Below are 20347 nucleotides of genomic sequence, written 5' to 3' on the forward strand. Positions count from 1 at the left end.
CGGAGCCCACAGGTATGTTTGTGGCATTTGGGTGTGTGTGTGTAGACAGGCCCCGCCCCTTTTGGATTTATATTACGTATAAACCAGACTGTAATGATTGTAAACATCTAGCAACTTGTTGCTTTATGCTGCTTAACGGTTCTACGCCTCCTCCTCTTTAATTCCCGCCCGGATCCCTCTCTCTTCTTCCCTTCTTTTCTTTTCCGTCCGGGCCAACAAAAGACTGTTACAGATATGAGTAAGATGAATAAAGTTTAGCCTAAATTACAAAAGGGGTTTATTTAAATATACATATAGTGTGTCAAACGTTTCATAACCCCTATTGTGACAGTAAAATCTGTCGAACACAAGAGACTTTCAGCTCTCGTCTGTCTGCTCAGCTGTTGGACAGGACAAGTAAAAAAAAAACGAAAAAAGTTAAACCAGGTGGAACTTTGGCCAACCAGGGACTCTGATTTGGTAGTGACGTATGAATGGTGTCTGTTTTCAGTCACCACCGTTTGAAAATTGATCATGGAGGAGAAATTATTAATTGCAGGTTTAGTCTTTCATATATTAAAATAGAACTGTAAAAGAAAAAGCTTGAAGCAAAAATCGCAAGATTTGCACCACTTTGACATTTGGCATCAAACCTCTTCCAACCTTCGGATGGTGGACATGCGCTGGTAAACCGTAGAAATAGTAAAAGAAGTCTCTACCTTCTCACCCAGTGTGAACACCAGGGTCTAACCTTATATCGCCCACTTTGAAAGAGCCTGTTGTGTGATGGTTTGATGTGAAACCGCTTTCTCCAACGACTGGACAAAGTTTAAAACAGGTTTGTTTGTTTGGCAGTAAAAATCAGCTCATTGAGCTGGAAACTAAAGTCTAGACAGGGTCTTTTTAAACCTCTTAGAAAATTATGGATTTTACACACATTTTATAAAAATTCAATAGAACGTCAGCCTATGTCAACATTCCTGCTTAGAATTCTTGCTGGTGCAATTCTGCTTTGACTGTGCCATCATGATAATTGCAAATGTATCAATGCACCTGGATGAAAAACGTGGAACAGGTGGGCTGTTTCTCTGCATTTTTCTCTAAATGTACACACCTTTGTTTGTTTACCTGGGGCATAGACATTTGCTCACAGTTGTGGGTAAACCAACAGGGAGAGTGGACAGCTATGTCAGAGAACACAGGTAACAATGCTAGACAGGAACATGAAATGGTACACACTTAACTCTTGTACTTAGGAAAATTGAAAAAATATTTGGATATCAATCCTCTCACCATCCTTTTAGGTTAATCTACTTTATCTGATTCATCTCATATTCTGGCAAATCACGAAACTTGCCAAGTGCCAAAACCTAGACTGGACTGGATTGGTAGATGGTAAAAAGGTTAAGATGCAGAAAAAAAAGTCTTCTTTGGTTTCCCCCAATGTTTTTTTTTTTTTTACAACAGATCAAGTAAAGCTGAAGCAAATCATGAGTAAAATAGAATTTTAGTTTTTTTGGAACTGAACTGTCTTATTGTTTTGTTCAAAGCCGTTTTTTGGGAGGAATATCTTCAAGTGGAGTTTCAAGTATGATTTTAATCTAAATATCGGTAAAAATATTGCCCATGTATTGGCCAACATGTCTTTAAAAATATCAACATATCAGATTTTGGCAAAAAAGGGCAATATTGTGCCTCCCTGCTTTCAATCATTGTCGCAGTCCAACAAGAACAAACAAAACAAAATGTCAAAGTCTCCCTTTTAAGACTAGTCCCTCTCAAGCAAATCTTTGGCACTGTCATGCGCTTGTTTATTTAATTACAATGAAATGAATTTTTGACTTGCTTACACAAACTCCAGATTCTATGATGGTCTGCAATCATGACGCAGTTGGTTAGAAATTTTGTGACTTATTATAAAGAAGTCACGTTTTTAAGAGCTGGTAAGGCATTTTTTAAAATTGTGTTCTAAAATATATAATCCCAGAACAGGAAAGGGGGTGTACCTTACATTGTTTTCTGCATACTTTATCTATTAATATATTTAGACTAAAAAGTCTAGATTAAGTTTCCTGTTAGTTCTAAGAGTGAAAGACGTGGAGGAAGAAGCTTTTTATTGATTGACACCACACACCGCTATTTGTTCATTTCCACTTTGGTGGTTCCACTTCCTTCTTTGAATGTGACAGGAAGGGGATCGATTACACACAACATAATTCTATAACTGCTTCTAACGCACAAAACTGCTGCTCTGGCCAAACAAAAAGCCAAGAAACATAAACAGACATCCAAGTTCAAGCGCGTATCTCTCACATTCTGACGTTTTGCTGTGTGTTTTATTGTATCCAGCTGTTCTGTGAGATTGGGACAGAAGCTGGTGGCATCCACCCCAATTTCTATATACTTAATCTTATATCTTGTAAAAAGTGCTCAGGTCTCAACCTTCTATTCACCCTTATTGAAAAATTGAGAAACTAGAAGAACACAGACAAAGTATGACATAGTAGTGGGACAAGATCTAGTGTAGTTTCCATTCTTTCCATTCTTCTTTGAGCTTCTTAAATTACAGCCTTTAGGATGTGCGTTCTTGTTGTGGCCCGAGGGTCTACAACATGATTCTTCACAACAAAGAAGGCTTTACATGTTTTCTTACACTGTACATTTATATATAGTATTTTTTGGTACATTATTGCCTTTCAACTGTGGTCAAGGGAAACACCTAAACTGTACTAATAACAACAGGTACAATTTGTTAGACCATTAAAAGTGACAGCATACCTAATTACCTGGTGTGCCTACGTTTAATTTTTCTTTTGCTTTCTGACCTGGAGCTGAATTTCTGTGGAACACGAAGCTCAAAAATTTACAAGGTTTGATTAATTAAAGCTCTTCACCACCTGATAGATTGTTGAAACATTACAGCTGTGTTGTTTTGTATTTTATGTGATTTTGAATAAATAAGGACACCGTTCACTTGAAAAACTTCCCATCAATCCCTCTGACCAATCGCTTGCTTCTTGGTCGCTCTAGGCATTCTGGATGGTGTAGTTATATCACATTAGGACTGTGTTGGTTGGTTATTGGGCCTTTTGAGTTGAGAATCTCACTCTCCATTCTTTTATTTGAAAAAGTTCCCCTTCACTACTGTGCAGACGCCATAACTTAATCGCTCATCCGTGACTGCTGGAGGTTTGTTTCCTGGTTGGGCCTCTTTCTGTGTGAAGTTTTCAAGATCTCTTTGTCGTCCTTTCAGGCTTTATGCCTTCCTCCCACAGTCTAGAAATTTTGACGGATTACTGTCCCTGTGGTCTGTCCAGGCTTTCCTCTCATGAGCTCAATGGCACTTGGGATCGGAAACCTTCTCTTTTTGTCGAGGAAGAGAAAGGGTTTTATTAACAGTTTAATGAAGTTGGAATTGAAAGATTGTTGTAGATATCCTCTTTAGCATTTGGACACATTTTTTCTGCTTGTATTTGTAAAAGTTAAGTGCCGAGTTGTTTTTCAGGGTCACGGTAACCCTTGTGCTATCCTAGGCACTTTGAAATTGGGAGTTGGGTCATCTAGACCCACTAGACAGTGCACTGAGCCTTTTTTCTTCAATGATTTGTTATCTTCACTGGTGTCCATGGATTACATGAAATCTTTCCACCTTTATCCACCTTTGTCATGGTAGGAATAACACGTCAATGTAAGGATTGGGTCATCTCGACCCCATAGGATAGCCCAAGGGTTAAGGCAGTAATAAGTTAAACACCCCGTCTCCAACAGGTGGAGTGATCAATCTTTCTGTGCCTGTGGTGCTGCCGGTGTCCACAGCCGATAAGGAGCGTTTGGATGGCGTCACCGCTATGGCCTTGGTGTACGAGGGCAAAAGAGTGGCCATCCTTCGTAATCCAGAGTTTTATGAACACAGGAAAGAAGAGCGCTGTGCTCGGCAGTGGGGGACTACCTGTAAAGACCACCCTTACATTAAGGTGAGTGTCTGATGGGACTTCCTGCTTGTTCAGAATTACCTTGATGCACCAAACAGCACCTGCTTTGCTTTTTATCTAAAAGTATTGGGTATTTGTGAAAGTTGGAATTACTGTTCTTCTTTTTAATAAAACTGAATAATTTCTAAAGTGCAGCAAAGGAAGCCAAAACAAAGTTGCTAAGAAAATGAGGGGCAAAAGTGTGAGTCTGGAAGTGCTTCATGGGAAATCACACAGCTGTTTTGGACCACTGACTGTAAATGAGAACTGGATCAAGTAAGTGTGATGTCACCCATTAGAACACATGTTGTATTTTCAGTTATTGAAAACCAAGTGTCAGACATGTGTCAGTCATTGTAACGTAGCATTAGGTTCAGCTTGTTCTAAAAGCAAATGTGGGAATTGAAATACAGACAGAAAGTCCAGTAGTGAGTTATCCTGAAACCCACTTTTCCTAAAACAAATACTTTTTTTAAATTCTGAGTTCTAAAGCCATTTACAAAGAATGCTCAGGATAAGAAAAATCTAATATTTCATAAACTGCATTTTAGCATCTCTTGGTTGGTGAAGCTCTTCTGTGTTCATACAAAGTGCAATTCCCATTCTTCTTAGTACGGAAAATCAGATCTGGCCTGTTTACGCTGCCGGCCTCTCCAAAGAAAAACACTGCAAAGCATCTTTCATTGCTGTCCTGCTGCCAGCTGCACACAGGTTGAACTGCTTAGAGTGTGGGACATCACAAAAAAACTCTTAAGAGTAACTTAAAGACAAGCCAAGTGGTTATTGATTACATCGAGTGGACACTTTTTCTGCTGGCAGCCACATTCGTTTTTTTGAGTAAAGCTTGCCAGAACAAACTATAATCAGTCATTTTGATACTTAATCCAAAGCTTTAAGAAGTTTGAAAGGGCTTACACATATTATTTATTAGTGAAATGAGTCTCAAAGCTGCAAACCATTCCCATACATCAAGTAAAGAAAACTTTTGTTTTCTTTGATGTTAATTGATTGAACAACCGATGTCCAACTGCATTCTATGTATAGATCTTTTGTACCTTTCAAAAAACGAATACCGAAAATGGAAAATGCTTCATTTAGTTAATTTGTTGTAATTTCAGTTTTTCGGCCTAATTATTGCATGCTTTTAATTTGAAAGCAGACTGTTTTCCCAGTTTTCCCTCTGTTAGAACAGAGATCCCATCTGTTATTTTCATATTACCTCTGGAAAAACTGAGCTTTTCAGGGCTCAGTTTTTCTATCGTTCTGCACAAACGTTCAGTGTAATCACTCGAAGCCTTTTGGTCCTCCCACATTTGAAGGTGTTATATTTGGAGGTCGATTCTCCCGCTCGGCCGGCACCAAAATATGTTTTTGAGATTGCATTGATCTGTCCACACCCATCTATATTTCCACTTGGCGATTCGCTTTCCTAATTTAGCCCGTTTTTTTTCTTTTTCTTTTTTTAGTGCAGTTCTTATTAACCGGTGGGGCTCAGGTAGACCCTTTAGGGAGACGGTGTCCAGAAATGATCCTCCACGGTCTGTGCAAAGTGCCAGGGCTTTGTTTCTATACAAGAATGTGGCTCATGTTACTGACACAAATAGTTTATTTTATTTATTTATTTTAAATATTCAATACTTGTTGAGCAATAATGCAGGCTGGTTTGTAAAATGCCAGCTAATTTTACAATGTTTTTAAAGATCCAATCTGATGAAAAAGATATCTTAGATGTTTTAATGTGTTCTTGTGGAATTTTTGATGATAGGGGACAAAGATAAAGAAAATTAAGCTTAAAATTGCATTTGGTCCCAGTTTGTATGAACTACTTCCACTCTGTAGAAACTATGTTCTACAAAATGACACAGGTTTTTGGATTTTGGCCAAAAACGGCATAATCATATTTGAAAGACCCCTGGGAAAATGCTTTTACAACTGATCCAAAGATGATTGGAGTGGGTTTTTAATAAACACATTCAGTTGGCTGCTTTTACCTGACATAAATGAACACATTTAACTCCTGCTTAACTCATGCTGTCCCATTTTAAAACCTTTACTTTGCTTCATCAGCACAGTAACAAAATTACTCTGATTAGTTTGATGACAAGGCAAGTTCTACAGTTATTCTTCCTTATTTCTAATGGTAAAATCTGGCTTGGCAGTTTTCTAATGCAATACAATCTGAAAATGTCAAATACTGGTACCATAACTCTACACTGTCATCACCTAATGCACATGTGTCAAACTCCAGGCCCGCCGACCAAATGTGGCCTTCCGTGTCATTTTTTGTGGCCTGCGAGAGCATAAAAGTTTTTAATTTCTTAAAATAAAAATTGGTGTGTATTTATTCATATCTAGGGGGAATTGAACTTGAAATATCGGATTGGGCAGCTATACATTAGGACTTAAACATTGTCCATATAACCTAACCTGACAGAATCCAATGTAAAAGGATTTATGCTAGAGTAACAAGTAAACATGTGTTTTCTATGCAACTGTAACTGTCACTTTAAAAGTTATAATAAATAAATAATGAGTTATTTAACATTAAGGAATAGTTGCATACATTTTTCATTACATTCAGTTAGATGTCTAACTGGCCCTTTGAGGATGACCACTATGCTGATGTGGCCCTCAGTGAAAATGAGTTTGACACCCCTGACCTAATGTGTCAGTGCTTCCTTAGCACATGTGCTAAATGTATTTTAGCACATGTGCTAAATGTATTTTAGCACATGTGATAAGAAAGCTGTACTTTTTTTTTCTTTTCAGGCACTCAAACCTAACACAAGTTCACCAATGAAGGTCTCACCCATTAAAGTTGTGTGTTTGCACACATCAGTATATGTTTAGCTTAGTGTGGTGGAGTCTTTCTGTCAGCGCTCATTTACAGTTACAGCTACAACTTCTATTCTTTATTTTTTGTGCCCCCTTCTAGTCACAAAAAGAGCTTTTTTTTTCTGCATAACAGTCAATCCACTCTTTCCTGTTTACCTGTGTGTCAGATAGAGCTGCTTTTGCTGGAAGCGATGCTGCTGCAGCTGTTTATTTGGTTAGGCTCTTTTTCACATGTGCAGTGAGGCTCTTAGCATTGCTAAACATGCTACATGTGTAGATGCTTCACATGACAGTTTATCTGCACACGGATTAAATCTTTCATCGTTGATGTGGACAACGTGGAAAAGAAAAACAGGTTTGAAAAACAATGTATTTGTGCAATGATTGAAGCAACCTTCTGTGAAGTTGTGTTGATGCTAAAGCTGCAGACCACTCTTAATCTGCATTGCATACGTTAATACGTCTGCTTTTAAAGTATAAATATCAAAGTGTTTTCACATGATAGATTACATTCTAGTGAATTCAGCGACGTGGGTGGATTTTTCCATGTAAGTTTGTCACTTTGTATAATATTAAAATAGCACAGGCCAGCGATTTCTGTAATTCTATCTTTGGTCTCATGAGTGCGGCAGGAGGCAGGCGAAACAGCGCCTGAAACCAAAGGAGCCGGTTCCTGCTTCCTTAGCACTTGAATGACTTTGTTTGATGAATCCCACAAGGGGAAGCTCTCTGGTGAATGTGGTCACAAGCTTTTATCAGTCTGTTAAGTTCATAAAATGTCTCCATTTATAACACTATTCCAATTTTACTTGGAGTTAATGAATAGAATTTGAAAGTCACGACTCTATCTTGACAAGGGGTGCTGACTTAATTAGTTTTTAATAACTTTGGAAGCGACTTCCCAAATCCAGTCCTCTCATCCAGCGTGTCAAAATGACTGGAAGAAACTCAGCTTTCCATACAAAAGACTGTTGAAAGGCTTAGCATATGTTACAAAATGAAAACTACACAGAAAAAAAGCAACTGCATGCTTTAGCTTTTCTGTACATGTCATAACTTCAAACTAGTAAACCAAACATGGTCTTATTTGAAAATAAGTGTAATTTCTGGAAAAAAAATGCTGTTTTGCCTACCTGACACAATCTATTTCTTTAACGTCAGTCAAAGCACAGCAGGGAAAAAGAATTAATTTGGTGTGCAGAAACAAAACAATAAAATGTGTTTTCTATGGACATTTAAGAAGACAGGGCAAAACATGTTTCTTTAAACACATTTGCAGTAATTTTTTATTTCTTATCTAAGTTATTCATGAATATTATTCATAAAGTCGTTGTAGTTGTGAAGACATTTAGTTCAATTTAGTTTGGTCTTTTTTTGTCTGCCCCCGGCAGAAGGGGCAGTCTTTTCTTTTTCTTCTTAAGGCTGTAAAAGTTTATTTTCAAATGAAAAAAACTTTTATCAAAGTTAAAATAGATACTTTAATCAAAAGCAGAAACGTCCAGATTCTGTCATTTTACTGACTGTTTTATACTATACTGTCTTTATCGTCCTATTAGAAAGCTTGACGGCAATTAAACAAAGAAATGAAAGGTCTGCGATGCTTGAAATCTAAACCCAGTCTGATTTGTGTTTACTGTTGTGATCACCTTTACTGTTACTACTGCAGATGGTGATGGAAGGTGGAGATTGGCTGGTAGGTGGAGACCTGCAAGTTCTGGACAGGATTCGTTGGAATGATGGTCTTGACCAGTACCGCCTAACTCCCAATGAGCTGAGGCAGAAGTTTAAAGAAATGAATGCAGGTATGGCGACAGGATAAGGTTATTTTGTACAGAATATTCTGTGTCCCCTACCTGAACCAAGGAGAAACAGGACTATGCAGCAGATTTTCTTGTTTCTTTCTGTTTTATCTTAGCAACTAAGCAGAACTTTATACTAATTCTGCAGTTTGGGAAGATGAAAGTTTAACTTTTATTGTTTAGTCTTTGGTGAATGTTGATCCTTTATATGTTGCAAAAATGGGTAACTAAGCCGTCGGAGGTCATTGGGTTACATCTTAACAGCACATCTTAAGGGGGAGGGGGGGGGGGTGTCTTGCAATTCCCTTGGGGCTCATTCATTGTTGAAAGGGAATAACAATGTTCGTTGTGCGTGTGGTAAATATATTGTGAAGTATTTGTACGGAGAATGGAAGCTGCACTCGTTTTTTGACATTCGGGTGATGCGGTCGTATGGCGCCCCCTATGCCTCACTCTGATCGTCCTTAAGGTGCAAGTACTGATCTCTTACCGGCCACGTGTAAATGCTACAAGCAATTTTCTTTCATTTTTTTTTACTTTCAGGCTGCCTTTAATAACCTTTTCTTGTTTTCCTCTGTTGTTAGACGCCATCTTCGCCTTCCAGCTCCGTAACCCAGTGCACAACGGCCACGCCCTTCTAATGCAGGACACCCAGAAGCGTCTGATCGAGCGGGGCTACCGCCGGCCCGTCCTGCTGCTCCACCCGCTGGGGGGCTGGACCAAGGACGACGACGTGCCGCTGCCATGGAGAATGAAGCAGCATGCCGCAGTGATGGAAGAAGGCGTGCTGAATCCAGACTCCACCATTGTTGCAATTTTTCCCTCCCCCATGATGTATGCGGGGCCAACCGAGGTAATAATCAAGGCCACGATGTTTGCAGTTGCATGCCTGACATTTGTTTGAACACAGCGTTGATGTTTTCCTCAGAAGTAACTGAGCAAATATGTTTCTGTAAAACACAATCAGAGTCAAAGCGTTTGTTCATTTTGTTTTAGAGAAGCAAATGTCAAAAAGAGGAATTTACTATTGGTTAAAGATGCGTACTTTACAGTGTTTTCAGACAAACCTAACATAGGTATATTCACATCAACGTCTAAAAGTTTCTGACTTTTAGGATATAGATGCTGTTTGTTATTCACCAAATGCTTCCTGCCTAATCCTTCATTTACGTTTTTAAATGTGTTTTCGTGCGGTTGAACCCATCGTCTCAGGTTCAGTGGCACTGCAGAGCGCGCATGGTGGCTGGAGCCAATTTCTACATCGTTGGCCGAGACCCTGCAGGCATGCCTCACCCCGACACAGGAAAGGACCTGTATGAGCCCAGTCATGGAGCCAAGGTCCTCACCATGGCTCCGGGCCTCATCAGCCTTGAGATAGTACCCTTCAAGGTTGCTGCTTACAACAAGATCAAAAGAGCCATGGACTTTTATGACCCCAAGAAGTAAGCACTGTTTCTATAGTCTGAAGGGCCGTTTTGAGGAGTGGACTCTTTTGTCTCCTGTAGTTTTGAAGGTAATTTATTAAAGTAATAGGATACAGGGGAGGTATGCAGGAAGTGCTGGCTTGCACAGAATTAATTTCTAAACTTATTTATGGATTTAGCCCACACTAATACTTCAACTGTAGGCTGAACAACCTAAACAGAAATGGCATTCTCTTGTTTTTTTATTGTTTACAGAAAAGACCTCCATTCATTTTTATTTTTTTTACGCTGTCTGAGTTGAAATATTGAGCCAAGAATAACAGCAGCTGCTTTTCGTTCCTATACACTTAAAAGGCTTTGAGGATTAGTATGACTTTTGATGTTTGAGGAAATTACCGTTGATTAAAGTCTGCACATAGACACTGTGTATAATGACTAATCATACTGTTTCTTTGCTTTTTATCCAGGTCTAATAAAAAAAAGCTCTACGTTGGGTTATGCAACTGTAGTTGTGTTACACCAGAAATGTTAGGATTAATCAAAAGATTAGCTTTATTATCCATGATGCAAATCTTCAAGATTTTGTTTCCCCAAACTGGAATCAGTTCTTTTTGTCTTTTCTATTAAATGAGACAATTAAGACCTCCTATTGATATTGTTTGAAGTCCAACCAAATGATCAGGCAGGGGAAGTTATAACTATTTTATACGTTTATCTGATTTTAAAAGAAAGATTGTTTCCCAAAAACAAAATACTAACAGCTTTACAATCCTTCCCTCAGCCGTACATCGCTCTTCATTTGTCTTTTAAACCGCAAAAGATTCAAAGTAGATTCCTATTTGCCGACCAAATGGAAGTGTGCAATGGGTGTCGTTTTTTTACCCTTTTTTTTTTTTTGGATAACTTTTAGGAATATAAGTGCATTCTCTGCTCTGAAACGGTTTATCTTGTGGCTTCTGCCACAAAGCAAATTCCATCTCAGAGACGTTTGCCGCCATTCTGAGTAAATTTATGGCATTTTTTGTGGCCTTTCTGGCTCTTCCAAGGCAGGTTATAGATGAGCATCTAAATCACCAACACCTCTCAGTCTTTCTCTGAAGTGTCGATGCTTAGATCAGAGCAAGCTGCTCACCAGCTTTTGTGGTATGGATGTTGTTTTTTTTCCCCTAAACTTTTTAGAGAACTCAAAAACGTATTTTTAGTCACAGTTTATGATCGTATTTATAGTCAAAATTAACTTCAGTGTAGAGAGGGAACTTTCAGAAGCCATAAAAGGGCTTCATTGGGGACAGATTTCAAAGGTTTCTGGCTTCTTGCTGCCTGCTAATCCTCTTATAGCTTTTCTTAGTTTGTTACATTTTTTTTTCTTCATTTTAAGCTCAGAGGCTCATTTGTTAAACTCAGGAAAGAGAAGGTGACGAAAATAAAAGCCAATGGAATTTCTTCACTCTGACAGATGGGTGTTTTATTTTGCGGTACCTAAATGGTTTTTCTTCCTTTGAAAAATAGCGTGTTTCAATAAAAAGAAAGACAGAAAATTAGTATTAATTGTGTGTTTAATCGGATGCCAAGAGAAAAGAAATGGAGCGTTTTCAGAGCTAAAAGAAGTCCATTTTCAAAAACTAAAATGGACATTAAAGCTGTTGTTCCTTCTGTTATAAACACATTATTCACTCTTGTTAAAACTTCTCTAAATATCTAGTTGTTCATTCCTTTCTTTTTAGAGAAGACGTCTTTATTTTTCAAATTTATTTTTCTAGTTTTCTGTTGGTGAGAACCTGCCATTCAATGGTCAGACAGCAGCTGCCTCCTATCGTTCATGTTGACCACATTTATTATTCATCGTCTTTCTTTCTTTTTGTTTTTATTCCTCTCCAGCCATCAAGACTATGACTTCATCTCAGGCACCCGCATGCGTAAGCTGGCTCGTGAGGGACAGAACCCTCCGGATGGCTTCATGGCGCCGTCGGCCTGGGCTGTGCTGAAAGAGTACTACAAGTCACTGGAGAAGGCCTGAAGGTGATGATCCTCGCACGACCAAGACGGGAAGAATGGGAACAGCTTCTGCTCCAAAGGAGGGGACCACTCACGTCTATAACACAAACCTTTTATCTGTCACTTTCCTGCTCTATGCTTCTGGTTTGCTTTTAGTTTTGTCTTGACTGCGTTTTAGCTGTATGTGTTTTATTTATCTGCATTTAAAGACTATGAGAGAAGTCAGTTTGCTGCAAACATGACATTTTATAAAAGTAGGCGTTAGTGTTTCATTAACACTTTAACTGTATTTTCTAACATCTGGTTTAAAACGATTGTACAAAAATAATCAAAGATGCAAGAAGCTCCTGATGACCTGAATGGACGGGACTGTTGAACAGTACTAGAATGTTCAGGAATGACTTTTGAGTTTTGTCCACATCTAAAGTGTTACTGCTGGAGTTCACCTTTTGCACGCCTGCGGCACAAAGAAGCTTCTTTGTATTTTCCTTGTGCAAAAGACAAAAGATGTGTGCACAAGTATTAAAAGTGTGAGTTGAGTGCCTTGGTCTTCACAATCAGTCACGTCTTGTTTAAAAAAGAACAAATAGAACCTTTATTAATGTTTTTATTTTTTTTGTCCCAGCTGTTATGTTCATGTAATGCTCAGTCTTTTAATTCAAATTGTCTTCCATCATATTAACCTCATTCTGCATGTAACTATTTACATGTCATATATTTAACCTTTTTTTTCTTGTATCTGCTAATATTTTTCTGTATTTTTCCTGGTATTCTATATATTTAGGTGTTTGGAGATGGGGTAATTCTATTCCTTGTCCAATAAACAATTTTTAGAAAACAAAATAACTCACTTTTTCAGTTTTTGTGGTATTTTTCTCAAATTTTATTTACTCGGAATAACTCAAAATCCAGTCAGTTAATGTTAGAAAAAAAGCAAAGCTTTGAACAAGAAGCTGTTTACCTGAAACTGAGCTGAAATGCTGAAGTAAAATGTGAGAAACTTTGTTTTTTACGCGTCTTTAGGAAAGTTTTTTGTGGTAACCCTTGTGCTATCCTAGGCACTTTAACATTGGGAGTTGGGTCATCTAGACCCACTAGACAGTGCTCTGAACCTTTTTTCTTCAATGATTTGTGATCTTCACTGGTGTCCAGGGATAACATGAAATCTTCCACCTTTATCCACCTTTGTCATGGTAGGGAGAACACGTCAATGTAAGGGTGGGGTCATAGGTTAACTTCATCCAGTGACAAACTGAATATGTTAAATCTTTAATTTGCTGTTGGCAATTTGCAAAACTGGGACTTTAAGACTGTTTTAGATAAAAAAAATAAATTAAAATTGTTTTTTTGTCAGAAATACTGTAATTACATATATTTTTTCACACTGTAACCCTATTGATGCAGAAATGCATGAACCTACTCCAAAATTATCTTAATTCAGCATCTATATGACAGCAAGAAAACAAAACTGATTTTTTTTCCATAGCTGGAAATACATTTAGGCTTTAAGGTGTTACATTTTTTATGAGTTTGCAGGTAAAAAAGTTTTCTAATTTTTTCATATTTGTCTGCACATGCAGACTAAACAATTCCATTAGAAAACTTCACTGTATCACTGCTCAATAAAGTATTTGTATATACCAGAATTTATTTAGTAAATACTAAAATCTTTTTTCTTCTTCCTCTGTTGGGATGGCTGCTTCCCGCTCTTACAACTGGAAACTCTGACTTTTCATCACCTCTTCATCTCTTTGTCCTTGCAGCTGCCCTCATTTCAGCATCCCCCTTCTTCAAAATGTCACTTTGTCCCGCTGGAAGCCGTGGTGACCTCTCATTTGGTCAATCAGCTGTCCGTCATATTAGACAAACCTCCTGTTGACCTCAATCAGGCTTAAACACCCCTCACACAGTGTATACAGAGAGCCACAGCTGGCTCCCAGATGCAGAAGTGGGAAATAAAGGATTGAGAAAAGTTCTGTCAGAAATACTCCCAACAGTTTTTTTAAAGTGTTTTCTACGAGGTTGTGTTTAATCTCTGATATGCTTTTGATGTGATAGACTTTTGTACCACATCAAAATGATACGATTTTGGCAGAGATGTTTCATAAATGTCAACCTAATTATCTGTAAAGGATATGCGCTCTCTGGGTGGTGCTATTGTGTGCACTGGCTAATTGCTGTGGAGGGTGTTACACAGAGTGAGTTTACAGGTGCCAGGGGCCGGAGGGTCTGTCTGTACTCCACCTCCTATCATTCAGAGGTTGTGCTTTTGTTGCACTTATGCAGGTCAAAAGATTGAACTGTAACTGTAAGAAGTTAGACTTAAGTATTCAGTAAATAACAAAATTTGGTTGATTCGAAAAGCTGCTAGAAGACATCAATGCAATGACATCAAACTGCAGTTGGAAGAATCTTTATTCCATACATCACCTAATGCAGCCTAGGAAGTTATGTATGTGGCTCCTGTGCACCATTATAGATGCAAGCATCATGCCTTTATTGACATCATCACTGTCTCATCCCATCCCACATGGACTCCATCTGCATTTATCTCCAATTTCCTTCCATCTGTTTTGGGTTCCCGTCAAAGCCGGTCACGACAAAAACAGGCTTTACTTTGAAATATGCGATTCAAAGACACAGGACATGATTAAAATTCAGGGGAAGTGGCATTCCTCTGTGTTGGCTCTGACTAGCATTTGTGGGGCAGAGTTGGTGCCCATTTGCAGGAAGAAGTTTGGGTTTTCAAAGGCAAAATGAAGAGTTTAGTGGATGTCTGACGAGCAATTTGGTATAACAAGGCTAATCCAATTGATGCTTTTATTTTGGAACGTCACAAAACTACTTCTTTGGTTTTTCTTTTTGCATTGCAGCCATTAAATATTCATGAATCTTTTCATCAAGTCTGCAGTAATTTTCATCACTTTCATCACTTCAAATACTTGGAAATGACAAAGTATCTTTAAACGTTAGACCCACAGACCCAAATGTGGACTCCCTTGGAGGGACAAGGGGGAACTTTCCGGATATGTTCATTTTGACTCAAACAGCTGCAGTGCAGGAAGCTTCATGCAACAGTTCATTACTCCAAGTTTACAGGGGCTGGATAAATCATTCCCATTTATGGCGCAGTCAAGCCGGCGTTTATGGATGAGGCCGGACAGCCTCTGAGACATTAACTTATGAGACGAAAGCCCAGCATGAAGGGGTCGTGCATCAAAAGTGGAGTCGTGCACACATCAAAGAAAAAGCATCAGTTTCCCAACCTCATAGCAAATTAATACGAATTCTGCGCTTCATACAGAGTGAGGGTGTCTGAAAAAGGAAACTGTATATCTTTACTTGTCACCACTTGGAGGACTCGGCGGTGTATATTTGCGGTCAGAGGTTCACGTACAGTTGAAGGCAGGTTTAGTGGGGTACAACTGCAGGACAACGGGCTCCTTAGGCAAACTGAGAGACATTTCAGGAGCTCGGTAGCAGTCTCAGTTTCAAAGTTTCACATTCTGTTGACAGTGTGTTGTATCAGAAACTCATCTGTGGAGGGAAAAAAAGCTCACAGGTCTCATGTTAAACATCCAGTGATTGACTTTTTCATTATGTGTCCTCGATTTGTAGATGTGGGAGATACTGAGCAAAAAAATGTGAACATTTTATGACCTAAATTATTATTATTTTTGTTTAATCCAAGGAGCAGGACTTTCTTTTATTTCCAATTGACCCTTGTGCTATCCTAGGCACTTTAACATTGGGAGTTGGGTCATCTAGACCCACTAGACAGTGCTCTGAACCTTTTATCTTCAATGATTTGTGATCTTCACTGGTGTCCATGGATTACATGAAATCTGTTCACCTTTATCCACCTTTGTCTTGGTAGGGAGAACACGTCAATGGTCATCTTGACCCCATAGGATAGCACAAGGGATAAAGTTTTTTTTTAGCAAACGTCTTTAAGCCTTTCTTTGGACCTTAGCTGCTGATTTCTGGAGTCCTTGCCATCTTCAGGCCACCTAAATGAGATTCTTTGCTCAAAGTCCCACTCTGATCATCTTTTGATCTCTTTTGAAAGCGTTCCCAGTGGTCTTTTAATTACAACTATGTTGTTTTTTAGGTAAAATAAAAAAACCTGTGTCGTTTTCTAGGACATAGTTTCTGCAGAGCATCAGGAGTTCATTAAAATTTGCCTCTGAGTTGTGGGCGGGACTGTTGGTACGGAGTAATCATCCCATCATCCCTTTGTTTACGCCCTCTCCTGCTAGCTTACTACGCCTCACAACCCCAAGATAACATTACTTGGATGATACTTGTATTTTACGTCACATCATTTTCGGCCTTTTTTATCATCATCTGCTCCTGATTCCCAACAATTTGAATAAAGAAATACTGAGAACAACAGTTTTTATCTCCGTCATGAGAAAATGCAGCAAGAGTATGCTAAATGCAGTAAGAATATGCTAAAAATACCATAAACACAATTTTTATTGAAGCGGATCTTCAAATATTCAAATAACTGGTTGATTCCCTAAAAGTACACAAACCAAGAAAGCAGCCCTAACAGCAACGATAACTTTGCATGAACTCTGTATATATAATATTCTCTGTTAAGTTGGGGTGTGTGCTAAACACAGATCAACACATCTGCTTTTTTTTCTGTTGGAGAAAATTCTATGAAATGATTTATCCCTAAAAAGTTAACCAGGACCACCTACTGCTGGGAAGAAACCAAAGTTGAGGCCTTTTCTCAGCCCCATCTCACGACAGAACATAGAATAGCTATTTTGGTCCAAAGGGAAGACTTTGCAGTTTTACCATAAAGAAAAATAATAAGCACAACTGTGTTTTTCTTGTCCGTTTACCTTCTGAAATCAGGCGAAACAGCTTTGTTGATGCCATAAAAATGCTTTCTAGTGAGTTCTGCATCATTTAGCACAGAAATGGCACAAGCTTCTCCTGATCTGTGTAGCGATAAAGTAAATATTCAGAAGGTTTTAATGGTCAAATGTACAGTAAAGTGGCAAAATGATCAAAAATATATATATATTTGAAGAAAAAAAATATGACTACAGGAAACTGAGCCCAAACCAATCCCTTTCATTTCTCAGCATTCCGCATCTTAGTTCACTAAGAACCCATGAGGTCAGTTTGTACATGGGGCGTAATGAGCACCTGTGATTAACTTCCAGCCGCTTCTTCCTCACAAACAAACACAGTGATGTGGTTTCAGCCATTCACTGGCACTTCTTACTCAGGCGATCTCAAGTTCTCCCCGCGTCTTCAGATGTGCTGCTACCCGATGCCACGCTTGTATTTGTCTTGGACATTGTTCCAGCTTTGATCATAAATTGCAGTAATTACTTTGGGCCTTATCCTCCCTTCTGGAAACAATGTGTGGAACAGGAGAAGCCACATCGTACACAAGCACAGACACAAAGCCCCCCGCCCCACATGAGCAACCACCAACGAGATGATAAATTATCTCTGTAAAAGTTTGATTTTATTTTTTTTCTCCACAACTGTCAAGCTGAACCCATCTAACAGTGGATCGCTTAACAAATTAGAGTACACCGAAACAGAACCAGATTACTTTTGTAGTCCTTTCCTTTTGAACCTTTTGCTCTGGAGCTGACATAAATGTCTGAGCAGATCGTGGTGCACAGATAAAGGGAATGCTTTACTAAGCTGCACAGTGATTCATTATTTTTCCATGGGTTTTATGGAGGAACGCAGATTTAACCCTCCACTTGCTGCAATGTCACGCTGAGCCACCTTCACAAGTCCTCTCAGGTCAAAAAAACAAACAAAACAAAAAAACACGCAGGAATCCCAGCTGACACACCGCACATACTCCGGCAGCACTTTTCCATTACTTGTTGACTCCGCAGAAATTGTTGAATCTCTGATTCTAGGAAAGGAATATTAGGATGGAATCTCAACGAGGTTTTAAAAAAATGGTGACACAAATTCCCAAGATTCTCTATTTTTAACCATAAAACTTCGAACAATGTGAGATCTGCTTCTTCCTGGGTTTTGCCACCGTTTCCTAGCAAACACTTCCAAAAGATCACTTATCTAAAGCTGATAAGCCGTCGCTTTTTTCTTGCTGTGTACAAAGAGATGCTCCGCCGAAATACTGATACAGACAAATGAACATGTGACAAAGCAGATAACGTTTGAATAAAAATTGCTACAAAATTTTTGTGAAACAATGTAAGATTATTTCAAAATTCTGAAAAAAAATAGGTTAATTTTGTTGATTGGATTTGCAAATTACCTTTCTTCTTTTTGGAACAATGTTCATGAATTGCTTATTTTAGAGGCTTCCATGTGTCATGAAGAGAAGAGACAAACAGGGACAGGAGATGCAAAAAAGAAACTAAAAGAACTGAACCCCATAATTTACAGTTTTAGATGAAATGTTTTGTTACTAAAGTTTCTAAAAGACGGTTTCAACTGCTGCAGCACATTTGTTGAACCTGGCCAAAAGTTTAAGTGCGCCTTTGCCAGTTCCTCAGAAAAACTCATTACGTAAAAAGAACATAAGTGAACATCCACCTAAGAATAAACTCTAGCCTTGCAAATGAATTGTGCAACACTTGGATTCTGTTGACGAACTCTCTTATTGGAAAACATCCTGAGAGCACAGAGAAGGAAATGTGCATGCAGCCGGTATCAAGTGTGTGTCCTGAGGGGGGTCATTACTTTATGATGTGGTGTGTTCAGATGCCAGCGTGTAAGGGGCCAATTCATGAGAGTTTGCCCCCCTGTTCGTCTGCTTCAAATGAGAACTGAAGCTGAAATATTTCTGAATTTGATAGCTCAGTTTTAGTCCTGAGAGAAAACAGGTCTGCAGTTCAGTTTTTTTTTTTTTTGAGAAACTGCAGCAAAACCTGTCAGGTGGAATGTAGCATATATTCTTCTACTTCAAGCACAGGATGAGCAGCTGCTTTAAGGAAGTAATTTGAATGTTATTTACAGGCAATAAAGTACATTTTGTTCTCTGCTGTTCACCATGGATGGATGCTCTTTGTGAGCCTGACCACAAACACTTTCTTCCCTTTCTCAAAGCCTAATTCTAACCAAACGCCCACTGCATGTAAGTGGTGACTAGACCAATGTGCATCCCAGCTGCCTGCTGGGAGTGGATCAACATGCCTGTCCCGATTTCAGGAACACCTCTGGAGCATGCAAGTCCTGTCAGAAACATCACAACAAATATAGTGCACATGGACGAAGGAAACATGATCGCATGTCGATAAAAACTCAAGTCTGTTCCAGAAGCATCCTTTGTATTTAAAGGATTTAAATTGCTGTTGTTTTAACTGTTTATTGTATTTTACATACTGTATATATGTTTTACGGCAACCTTAAGTGCTCAGAAAGGCGTCTTGTAAGTAAAATGTACTATTATTATTATTATTGTTATAAAAAAAATAGAGTTTGGAGAGATTGTTTAGGATTGTCTCACAAACATTTATACGTCCAGGGTCATTTCATTTGGACAAAATCAAAGTTTTTGACTTTAGCAAGGTTGAAAGATCTTGTGAATAGCACACCTCCATGAAGCCAAACCCTTCCTCTGTAACCATGCTTGTACTGAGAGGGGTCACTTCATATCACAGAAGTTCTGGTGTTTCATTTGTTGTGTATTTCTGCATCAGGGCAGAATCTGTTTGTCAAGCCTGGTCAACTATTGTAATATCTGTATTTATCTGCTCTGCGTCTAGGATTAATTTGAAAACAAACGATCACAGAGCTTGTTGGCTCCTATTGAGTCACACTTTGATTCTTGTCATTGGTCTCCTCTTTGCGTGCACACGTCTGACAAGGCGTCATCGGCAAATCTTTTCACCTTGTATTTTAGTTTGTACTTTCTTGGAAGGCCATCACTTACGGGAAGCTCTATTTTCCCTTTTTCTTTTGGAATGACTGGATTGAAGAAATATTCTATTTTAAAACATTTCTTACAAAAAAACAAGGAGAAAATCATCATTCCAAATGATTTTTTACTGTCCAATAAAAACAAGTAAGAAAATGTTGCTCAGTTACTACAGTTAACTGTAGTCTAAAACATTTAATTCAATTCAATTCAATTCAATTTTATTTGCATAGCCCAAATTCACAACAGTCGTCTCGATGGGCTTCGTATCGGTAATTGAAAAAGTTAAACATAAAATCAAAAGGATCATGAATCCATAGAATTTAGTAGGAGAGTACTAAATTGAACTAACAAACTGACTAAGCCAAACTGGACATCCCTGCCCTTAGACCCCCCTTCAATCATTAGATAAAAACACTAAATATTCAGCCAATACTTCCTTCTTAATAACACTGATCAAATGGACTG

At 38.5% G+C, this 20347-nt stretch overlaps 1 protein-coding gene across 1 annotated transcript in view; it reads left to right on the forward strand.

The window, feature by feature from the left end:
- Positions 1 to 12849, forward strand: part of LOC101166444 (bifunctional 3'-phosphoadenosine 5'-phosphosulfate synthase 1) — a 22608-nt gene extending 9759 nt beyond the window's left edge. Inside the window, exons 8-12 of the mRNA XM_023957410.2 lie at positions 3748 to 3953; positions 8452 to 8587; positions 9169 to 9437; positions 9797 to 10026; positions 11887 to 12849. Coding sequence (XP_023813178.1) covers positions 3748 to 3953; positions 8452 to 8587; positions 9169 to 9437; positions 9797 to 10026; positions 11887 to 12025 — 980 coding nt within the window. The 3' untranslated portion in view covers positions 12026 to 12849. The remainder of the gene's footprint in view (positions 1 to 3747; positions 3954 to 8451; positions 8588 to 9168; positions 9438 to 9796; positions 10027 to 11886) is intronic.
- Positions 12850 to 20347: the final 7498 nt, after the last annotated feature.

Source organism: Oryzias latipes (genome assembly GCF_053564925.1).
Source record: "Oryzias latipes strain Hd-rR chromosome 1 unlocalized genomic scaffold, Olatipes_Hd-rR_3.1 chr1_Y".
In the NCBI taxonomy this organism is placed as follows: domain Eukaryota; kingdom Metazoa; phylum Chordata; class Actinopteri; order Beloniformes; family Adrianichthyidae; genus Oryzias; species Oryzias latipes.